Below are 10,956 nucleotides of genomic sequence, written 5' to 3'. Positions count from 1 at the left end.
GCGGTTTCGAGCTCCGCTGTTCCCGGTGTGAGCCCGGGACCAGCACAGCAGCTCAGCGGCCGGAGATCAAACGTAGGTCAGTTCACGATCCGTTTGATCTCCTCCTCGTCGGAATGCAGGAAGTGATGTGTACTACATCACTTCCTGCATTCCTCTGTTACTCTCTGGTACAGAAACCAGAGAGAAGCTGGTGAAGCAGGTCTCTGCTTCATCAGCTTCTCTGGGGGTCCCTAGGTGACATTAGGGGTCTTAAAGACCTCTGATGTCTCCATAAAGAGGAACTGTCACTGCAAATTGGCTGTCACATAGGGAGCTTGTTTGCTCCCTATGTGGTAGCAATAAAGTTCAGAGAAAAAAAAAAGTTTAAAAAGTCACATATCAAAGCAATAAAAAAAATTTAAATCCCCCGCCCCCACAAACATGCGTCGAGTCTGCCTACGTGCGAAAGCGACGATTACATCCATTGTGCCGCACATATTACATATCGCTGAGAACGTCGCAGTAAGAGCAATAATTCTAGGGCCATTAATCACTGATAACACTAAAGAGCCGTAAAAGCTTTTAAAGCGTCGCCTATGGTCAATTTTGGGTATGGTAGTTTTTTGCGATCTAGCAGGTGCGCGCAATTTTAAAGCTTGACATGTTTGGTGTCTATTTACCCGACGTGACCCCGTCTTTTATATTTCACCAAAAAATTGGGTAATAATAAATGTTTTATAACATAACGTAGGGAGAACAGGTTCTTTTTCAAAATTTTCGCTACTTTTTTCATTATATAGTAAAAAAAAAAAAAACCCCCAGTGGTGATTAAATACCACCAAAAGAAGCTCTATCTGTCCCCAAAAAATGGTATAAAATTTGTTGCAGTATAGCGTTGCATGACGGAATAAATGTCAAAGTACCACAGAGCCGAATGCTGAAAAATGGCCTGGCCAGGAAGAGGTCTCCCTGGTCTTAAAGTCTTAAAGTGGTTAAAAGAAGTGGAAAAAGGATACCATTTAACATTGTTACATGCATTTATATTCGCTTCTAATTGTCCTATACATGCATATAAATGCATGTGTGAAACTACCATTGTGAATGAGGCCTAAAAGGTCACCACTTTAATCTGCACATAAATGAGACACTTTAAATACAATATAACAATGTTGTTGCATGGTATTTCTAAATGAAGCTGTACAGACACTGCTGCTGTATTACAGAGTCAATTTGTCGGCACGTTTGGCAGTGTAGGGGAAAAAAGAATTGGGCGTACCACCAAGTTGCTTTTTGAAGTTTTTATGGTGTGCACCTTAAGCGGTTAAGGAAAACTAGCAATTATGCCTTTTCTTCCCCTTCGATATGCATCTGACTAAGAATAGTCTAATATAAACTATATTGCCAAAAGTATTGGGACGCCTACCTTTACACGCACATGAACTTTAATGGCATCCCAGGCCGTAGGGTTCGATATTGAGTTGGCCTACCCTTTGCTGCTATAACAGCTTCAACTCTTCTGGGAAGGCGTCCACAAGGTTTAGCAGCGTGTCTATGGGAAGGTTTGACCATTCTTCCAGAAGCACATTTGTGACGTCAGGGACTGATGTTGGAAGAGAAGGCCTGGTTCGCAGTCTTCGCTCTAATTCATCCCAAAGGTGTTCTATTGGGTTGAGGTCAGGACTCTGTGCAGGCCAGTCAAGTTCCTCCACCCCAATCTCGCTCATCCATGTCTTTATGGACCTTGCTTTGTGTACTGGTGCGCAGTCATGTTGGAACAGGAAGGGGCCATCCCTAAACTGTTGCCCGCAAAGTTGGGAGCACGAAATTGTCCAAAATGTCTTGGTATGCTGATGCCTTCAGAGTTCCCTTCACTGGAACTAAGGGGCCAAGACCAACTCCTGAAAAACAACCACACACCATAATCCCCCCTCCACCAAACTTTACACAATGCAGTCAGTCAAGTACCGTTCTCCTGGCAACCGCCAAACCCAGACACGTCCATCGGATTGCCAGACAGAGAAGCGTGATTCGTCACTCCAGAGAACGCGTCTCCACTTCTCTAGAGTCCAGTGGCGGCGTGCTTTACACCACTGCATCCGACGCTTTGCATTGCACTTGGTGATGTAAGGCTTGGATGCAGCTGCTTGGCTATGGAAACCCATTCCATGAAGCTCTCTACGCGCTGTTGTTGTGCCAATCTGAAGGCCACACAAAGTTTGGAGGTCTGTAGCTATTGACTCTGCAGACAGTTGAGACTTCTGCGTATTGTGTGCTTCAGCATGCGCTGACCCCGCTCTGTCATTTTACGTGGCCTACCACTTCGTGGCTGAGTTGCTGTTGTTCCCAGTTGCTTCCACTTTGTTACAATACCACTAAAGCTGCCCATACACCTGGCGATTATCGTACGATAATCGCGGGTGATCCCGCGATCGTACGATAATCGTAAGCTGTATGGGCAGCGTGCGACCGCATATACTGTAAGGTCGCATGACTTTCGTCTTACAAGCACGCTAGAAAACCCGCCGAAAATCGTACGATTTTCAAAAGTCGTGCGATGGTTGTAAGGTGTATGGCCACCTTAACAGGTGGCCGTGGAATATTTAGTAGCAAGGAAATTTCACAGGTGGACTTATTGCACCGGTGGCAACCTATCACAGTACCATGCTTGAAATCACTGAGCTCATGAGAGCGACCCATTCTTTCACAAATGTTTGTAGAAGCGTCTGCAGGCCTAGGTGCTTGATTTTATACACATGAGGTCATGGAGGTGATTGGAACACCTGAATCCAATGATTTGGAGGGATGTCCCAATACGTTTGGCAATATAGTGTATAAATAACTTGATCGAAGTGAATAAAAATACAAGAAAGCTTGCAGTTAGTAATAATACACACACACACACACACACACACTCTTGCTTAACGGCATATGCTACTTCTTGCTTAGTAGTAAAAAAAGTAATTTACAAAAAGTTTGTGGCTTACTATTTCTCACTACAAGTCCATCAGTGTGTTCAAACTAACAAAAAAAATAGGATTTTTGTACTAACCGTAAAATCCTTTTCTCTCCGTTCATTGAAGGACACAGGAAACAAATCATAGATCCTGAATGGTAGGGTAATATCGCCACCTGCAGGAGAAGGACGCTAGGCACAAAACTAAAGACCAATTACAGCCTAGGGGCGGCCCCTGCCGGTGGCCAAACCCCCCACCTGCTGACAAGTCTCCAGTTTAGTAACAAGCAGTTAGGAGTGTACACCCCATAAAGAGGGCGGGGCCTGTGTCCTTCAATGAACGGAGAGAAAAGGATTTTACGGTGAGTACAAAAATCCTATTTTCTCTCCCGTTCATTGAAGGACACAGGCAACAGATCGTAGATCCTGAATGGTAGGGACGTCACCAAGCAGTAACACACTGAGGGATGGGCAACAACAAACAAAACACCCAAAAGACCCCTCAAGCGCCGCCTGCAACACTTTGCGCCCCAAACCAGCATCCGCCGATGCTCACACGTCCACCTTGTAGAACCCAACAAAGGTGTGAACAGAAGACCAAGTAGCGGCCTTACAAACCTGAGAAACAGAGGCCCCGTGGCGGAAAGCCCAGGAAGCCCCAACAGCCCTAGGAGAATGGGCAGTGACAGGAAATGGAGGCTCACACCCCTTAACGGCGTACGCCTGAGTCACAACAGTACGTATTCACCTAGAGATGGTAGCTGGCGACGCGGCCCGACCCTTATGAGGACCCTCCGTGAGCACGAACAGGGAGTCGGTCCCGCGGAAAGAAGCCGTAGCTTCCAAATAAACACAAAGAGCGCGAACCACATCCAAACAGTGGAGCGCACGCTCCTTCCTATGAACCGGCTTTGGACACAGGGAAGGTAAGACAATGTCCTCATTCAGATGTAATGCCGACACAACCTTCGGCAGGAACGCCGGCCGAGGACGGAGAACCGCCTCGTCCCGATGCAAAACCAGCATTGGGGACTTGCAGGACAAGGCAGCCAACTCCGACACCCGCCGAACGGAAGTGATGGCCACCAAAAAGGCCACTTTTTGTGACAAAGATATAAGCGGAATCTCCCTAAGAGGCTCAAACGGGGATTCCTGCAACCCGAAAGCACGAGATTCAAATCCCACGGAACCAAAGGCGCGCGGACAGGGGGAGCAATGCGTGTCACCCCCTAAACAAAAGGTGCGAACCAAAGCATTAGACGCCAAAGGCCGCCGGAAAAGCACCGCCAAGGCCGAGATTCGGCCCTTCACAGTACTCAAGGCTAGACCCTGAGCCACCCCGCGCTGCAGGAACACAAGGATTCCGCTGATGGAGAAGAGCCTCACACCAGGGCGCGCTCTGAGCATAGTGGATATGACCGCATCGGACAACCCCCGGTCCTTCAGGACCTGGCTCTCAATAGCCACGCCGTCAAAGCCAGCGACTGTAAAGAAGGATGGAACACAGCACCCTGGGGCGCAGAGACAGACATCACGGGGCGTCCACCACCAGCAGAACCTCGTCCGCGTACCACGCCCCTTCGCTAGGCAAAAAACTGGAGACTTGTCAGCAGGTGGGGGGTTTGGCCACCGGCAGGGGCCGCCCCTAGGCTGTAATTGGTCTTTAGTTTTGTGCCTAGAGTCCTTCTCCTGCAGGTGGCGATATTACCCTACCATTCAGGATCTACGATCTGTTGCCTGTGTCCTTCAATGAACAGGAGAGAAATAATACATTCTCTGTGTGGCCTGTCTATCTTAATTTCTGCATTTGCAGAGATGCTGAATAATCATATACACAGATAGCTGCCTGAAATTCTGCTGTTTCCAAGTCTGGCAGTAAAAGCCATGTATTCTTACCTTCTTAAATTCATCTTGAATTATGTCAAACTTCAGTTTTTCATGTACTGCTCTAGCAGTGTTTGTTCTGTCAAATGGCTCTGGAAAACATATGTCACTCTGTTTAACATGTATTATGCATACAATATGCAGCAAAGTTAGATTAGGTGAAGTGAACATAGGTATTTGCTCGTAGTATAGGAGTTACAGAAATTATAACCAGCAATTTCTAAATTACAATCTTTTTCTGTACCCAGCACTCAGACGGAGAAAATCCAGGTCCATGACACAGCAAGGGATCTTTGTAATTGCAGGAAAAATGAAAGTATACTTCTATTCAGTTTTAATGAGTGGAGCTAAATCATATATCCTTTGACAGCATAGCTTAATGCATAGGTTTCTCTTCTCCATCCACCGCCGGCCAACCGAATGCATTTTAATTTAAAACTGAACTCTCTCTTCTGAACTAGAAATCAGATGTGCCACATCCACACGTGTTGAATAAGATCATGCTGACAGGACAGCGGGTAGCATGAGCAGTGGGATGAGCTCATCTGTACGATGCTTTGCTTTCATGATCCAATCAACAAGCTGGGGGTAGGGAGGTGACCAGGCTGTACTATTAAACTGCAAGGGAGAAAAGCTAGGTCACCAAATTGCCTATGCTGCCTGGCAGGTAAAACAATTCCCCACAGAAGCATTTCAACTTGTGTATTTGTGCCTGGAGCTTAATTTGATATGTGGTAGGGAGAAATGTTAAATTGTGCCTGAGCAGTAGCCTGAATGGAATGAGTGTGCCTATGGACTCATAGATGTGCGAGATCTAAGGCACTGCTGCCTCTGACTGCTAGCCTCGGGAGATCTGGAGTGAGATTTGGTGATATCACCACTGTGCTGCTCACCAATTCTCCTTGCTGAATGCTCTGACATGAGGAAGAAACGCCCTGCATCTGCCAATATTGTCACCTCCATCACCTTCAAGAGTTCAGTTTGTCTTTAAAAAGGCAAAAGTTCAACCAGTCACTTTTCACTGCTTATTGATTCTCCATAGCCAGAGGTTTGTATTAGCCATGTATTCAAAATTCGCTGACACATACCCCCATCCCGATTAGAGGTGCTAGAGGCACTGATAGCGTTTTTCCTCATCATTTCGTAGTGCATCCACATGGAAATAACATGATACTAAATAATAAACAAAAAGGGCAAATACTGTACATCTGGGACCGACGGGAAAAATGAATATAGGTTCTTAGGAGTGGCCATGACCATGCCAATTACCGAATACCCAAAGCGAGCACCTTTTAGTCCATATGGATAGGCTGCTACACCAGACCTGATCTGCGATGTTGCAGCAAATAATCTCTTGATAATCCTGAGCATGAGGCAGCAGTGTACAACTGAGTGACCTAAATGGCAACCAAAAGCTTTGTACCGCTAGTCACATATCTCTAGAATCAGTAAAAGAAAGAAAACAAAAAAAGATAGATGTTGCCTACTTGTGCTATGCTTGTTACCTAAATACAGAACAAAAGCATTTTGGTAAAACCAATGTTGGCATTTGCAAACTTGTTTTCCTCACCTTCCACGCAGATGTATTTGTGTCTCCATTCAATGCCATCTGTTCTCTGCATAGTTTTGCCTTCTCGCACAGAAATAAGTTTGTCTGTCCAGCTAAAATAAAAACATGTACATACAAGTAATTTCTCCTGAATGAGTAAGTGCAGGACACATTACAAAACACTGAACATGTGCTAGAAATAAGTAATGTTTACAGGAAAACAAAACTGCAGCCAAGATGACTGTACATCAACAATCTGTATCAAACACGCACGCTCATTAATTCCCCTTGAGACCTGTCAGTCAGGGAAATGCACTAGGGTAGGGGTAGCCAAACTTCGGCCCTCCAGCTGTGGGGAAACTACAAATACCATCATGCATCTCTCTCCGGGAGTCATGTCTGCGAGAATCTTGCAATGCCTCATGGGATTTGTAGTTCCACCACAGCTGGAGGGCCGGAGTTCGGCTAACCCGGCACTGGAGCGTCCATAGACATCTGATCATTTCTTTATTTAACCAGACGGAGTGACAATTCTCTGATGTAGCCACATAGACTTAAACCAGACCTAAAGTGGCAAGTTATAGCTTGTCTCTAATGCTCCCTAATATAAATACATTGCTTTCTCTGGGTTGCAGCAGGCCAGTGATTTTGGAACAGAGTAGACATTGACATCTGTGAGCAGGCTTTCATCCCAGAAGTCAGACGGAAAACAAAACCAAACCACACATGCAAGTGGTACATGCATGGAATCTCACATTTATACACTTGTATTATGGGTCATCACTGATATACCAAATCACATGGATCAGTGTCTTACATTTTCTAGTCTCTCTGTAATGATAAAAATAGTTTCTACGATATTCCATACACAAGAGAGTCACACAAGTCTTGAACTAGTTGTCCATACAATTGTACTTTATTTGAAGGATAATCCGTAAAACACCAAAACTGTTGCCAACTTTTAAGATGGTTTCAAATGCTACACACGTCACTTCTATAATAATGCATTTGTGCAATATGTGAAACAATCATAAGATGAAGTAATCCATCTGACTTGTTTTATGGCTCACGGAACTACAACATTAAAAAGTATTATTTTGGAGACAAATATCATTAAAAACGACCATGGTATGGAACTAGAAGCCAATCAGCTCCTCTGCCTGCACACAGGTTCCATCCTGGGATTGCAATTCCGCCCATGGAAAGAGGCCCGAAGCGATCTTCAGCAAAGAAGAGCTTTTTGTGCCCCCCTGCCTTACCACATAAGACACCGCCGTCTTGTTGTCCATCTGCAACTGGACCCGTCGACCTTGGACAAGCTAGAGAAAGGCATTGAGAGCCTCGAATGCTGCTTGTAACTCAAACGCATTCGAGTGTCCTGGTCTCTGAGATGCCCACCTTGACTGAACCTGGTGCCCCAGGCAATGGGCTCCTCATCCTGTTTCCTGTACACATATGACAGAAACGATTGCAGCAACGATCACTAGAGGATTACCTGGTAATAGACAGCGTAGAGAGAAATCCTTCACTTCAATAATCTCCTACCGAGTTGAATGGCTTCAACCGAAGAGTACATGCAATTCCCTGGAAGACAGCCAGCTTATATAAGCACTGCTGCCCTAGGCTGTCAGCGTTGTGCGCAGCCAGCTGAGCCTCGGCGTGAGCTCCACGCTGGTCCGCCGTCCGGCCCGCCCCCTGGAACACTGCGACCCAATCCGAGAGCAGCAGGAAGGGGCGGGACCCGCAACCCTGCTGGAACGCAGATGAACCGCAACTTATTTTATTAGTTTAACCACTTGCTGTCTGGAGCAATTTCTTACTACTTGCACACATGATAAAACCTGAATTTTTGGCTAGAAAACAGCTTAAAACCCCAACAATGATATATTTTCTGAAAGCAGAGGCCCTATAGAATAAAAACATGCTAGTTGCCATTTCTTATGTCGCATAGTATTTGGGGGTGTATGTTTATCAAACTGGTATTTTTAGGATTAAATGCACTAAAATGAAATTTAATGCAGAGAAACAGAATACCCAATTTTTTGGTAAAATATAAAAGACGGGGTCACATTGGCTAAATAAACACCAAACATAAAAAGCCTTAAAATCGCATTTGTACGTGAAGTCGCACAAAACTACAACACCCAAAATTCCCCATAGGGGACACTTTAAAAGCTTTTACCGCTCATAACTTTATTGCCATCACATAGGGGGCTAACTATCCCCCTATGTAATAGTAAATAATAATGTGACAGGTCCTCTTTATGAAGGCATCAGAAGTTTTTTAGACCCCTAATGTCACCTAGTGACCCCAAAGAAGCTGATGAAGCAGAGATCTGCTTCCCCAGCTTCTTCTCCTGGCTCCAACACCCAGAGAATGTAAACAGTGAAAACGGACGTGATGTAATACTAGAAGGGGGGGGGGACACAGCGCCACACCGTACAAGTGCCGGATCACAGAAACAGCAAATGGCCCGCCATTTAAATCAATTCCAAGAACACGGCTGCAGCGTAACCACTTCAGCGGCCAGACGTATATGTATCCACAGCAAGTGGTTAAACTACAAAAGTTAACAGTGTAGGTCTATTTTAAGTAGTTAATTGTAGTAAAAAAAAAGTTATATGCAGGTATGTTGGGTAAATAGCCAATTAATGAAAGTCATCTAAATGCCATCTGTAAAATATCAAAACTGAAAAAAGGATTTAGATTATATTAAACGCATAATTTAAAAAAAAAACTCATTAAAAAAGCACTCTATTTTATTGGAGAAACATCACTATAAAACAGAATTTTTGTACCCATAAAATCCCTGGAGTCCATTGAGGAACACTGATGTCTTGAAGATTCCTGCCTGCAGGAGGAGTGCACATTGGCAAACAAAATAAAAATAAACCACAATCCTAGATAACCCCTCCTAACAGCATTGCTTAGTTTTCCAGCAAAGTGTTACCTAAAGCATCATCATAAATACAGAGGGATGGGACCTGTGTCCCTAAATGGGCTCCAAGAAATAGTGTGTGCAGTTGTGACTACAAAAATCCTATTTTCCCTCTCATCTATTGGGGGACACAGGACATTTGTAACCTTTAGGATGTCCAAAAGTAGTCCAACTGAAGCAAACAAATCACTAACAGGCAAAGGAAGGAACAGAAAACCTGGGAGTGCCTTGTAGCTCAAAGAGCCGCTTGAAAGATCTTATGACCAAAACGGACATCAAATGAGACTGAAACATCCATCGGGCAGAACTTAGAGAATGTGTGAACAGAAGAGCAGGTGGCAACCTTGCAAATATGAGAAAGAGTTGCTTGAAAAACTCAGAAATCATAGAGTGCGCCTTGTTTACTCTGAGCCCGATGAAGGGGACCCTGTGTGGCCCCGAAAGCGCATGATGGCACTTTGAGTGATTATTGACATCAAATAAATGGATTTGCACTGACATCCGAGTCTTTGTCGTGCTGGTGTGCTGGTGACGTTCCCAACTTGACAGGAAAGGGTGGACAATGATCCTCAAGACCATAGGGATAGGGTTGGATGATGGCCTAATTAAGCACACTGGGGACTGTGGAACGACAAGCCAATGTACCCTTTCAGGGTCCATCAGGGATTACAAAAAGAGAATTGGACTTGCTGAAAGAAGCAGTGGCTGAGAAATAGCCTGAACCACAAACAGAAAATGAGGGGGAAATTCCTTTTTTTGAACTGGAGCTGAAAAAAAAGGGATAAAGAACAATGTACTGGTTGAGGTGAAAGGTACCTTTACTAAGCTAAGGAAGTCCTGGGTCCCAACACCATCTTATCCAGCAATGGTTCCTTGCAGGATAAGGTTGCCTGGATGCTAGTATAGGAGGGGTGATATCCTGGTTTGGTCTACAATTTTTTTTGCCAGTGTCCAGTCCTCCTGTAGACGGCAGTATAACCTAAAGGTTAAAGACTTTCTGTGTACCTCAATGGATGGAAAAAAACACTATTTACAAAGTTTAGCATCTCAAGTATCTGTATAAAATATGGAAAGAAGGCAGTAGCATGTAAAAATAAAAACACAGATGTGTCATGGCTGGTACCCCATAATATGAAACTTACTCAAATTCTGTAGCAAAATATTTTAAGAAACCCACAAACAGGTCTCCCAGAGAGGCACCATTTTTGGACTGGTACTTCGGAATATGGCGAGGAGCAAGGTGTACTAGGTGCAGCTGCATGGTAGGGTTAAAACATTCCTGAAAGAATAAAATGAAAAATTAAATTACAAATTCTGTAACTAAAGGAAAAATCCACTTTTGTAGTAGTTTGTGATACAACTAGGATACCCTGAGAAATATCGTATATACTCGAGTATAAGCCGAGATCTTCAGCCCATTTTTTTGGCTGAAAAGTGCCCCCCTCGGCTTATACTCGAGTCAGCGTCATTTCTTCTTACTTACCTCGCCGAGCGTCGCGTCACTGCTGCTCCGGTGGGCGGCGCTCCAAGCGGGGTCATCTGGCAGTCTCCGGGTCCTAATTTAGGTGGCCGGAGACTGCCAGATGAACCCGCTCGGAGCGCCGCCCACCGGAGCAGCAGTGACGCGACGCTCGGCGAGGTAAGTAAGAAGA

The 10,956-nt window shown here is 44.9% G+C and overlaps 1 protein-coding gene across 1 annotated transcript in view; it reads right to left on the bottom strand.

Moving 5' to 3' along the window:
- Window positions 1-10,956, bottom strand: part of PAPD4 (poly(A) RNA polymerase D4, non-canonical) — a 46,549-nt gene that overhangs the window by 4,261 nt on the left and 31,332 nt on the right. The window contains exons 11-13 of the mRNA XM_018569117.1: window positions 10,447-10,583; window positions 6,387-6,478; window positions 4,829-4,908 (exon numbers count right to left, since the gene is read on the bottom strand). Coding sequence (XP_018424619.1) covers window positions 4,829-4,908; window positions 6,387-6,478; window positions 10,447-10,583 — 309 coding nt within the window. The remainder of the gene's footprint in view (window positions 1-4,828; window positions 4,909-6,386; window positions 6,479-10,446; window positions 10,584-10,956) is intronic.

This window comes from Nanorana parkeri, unplaced genomic scaffold (assembly GCF_000935625.1).
Source record: "Nanorana parkeri isolate BGI_ZX_2015 unplaced genomic scaffold, ASM93562v1 scaffold34, whole genome shotgun sequence".
Lineage (NCBI taxonomy): Eukaryota > Metazoa > Chordata > Amphibia > Anura > Dicroglossidae > Nanorana > Nanorana parkeri.
Note: the sequence above shows the minus strand (reverse complement) of the source record. Positions and strands in the feature narration are given on the sequence as shown.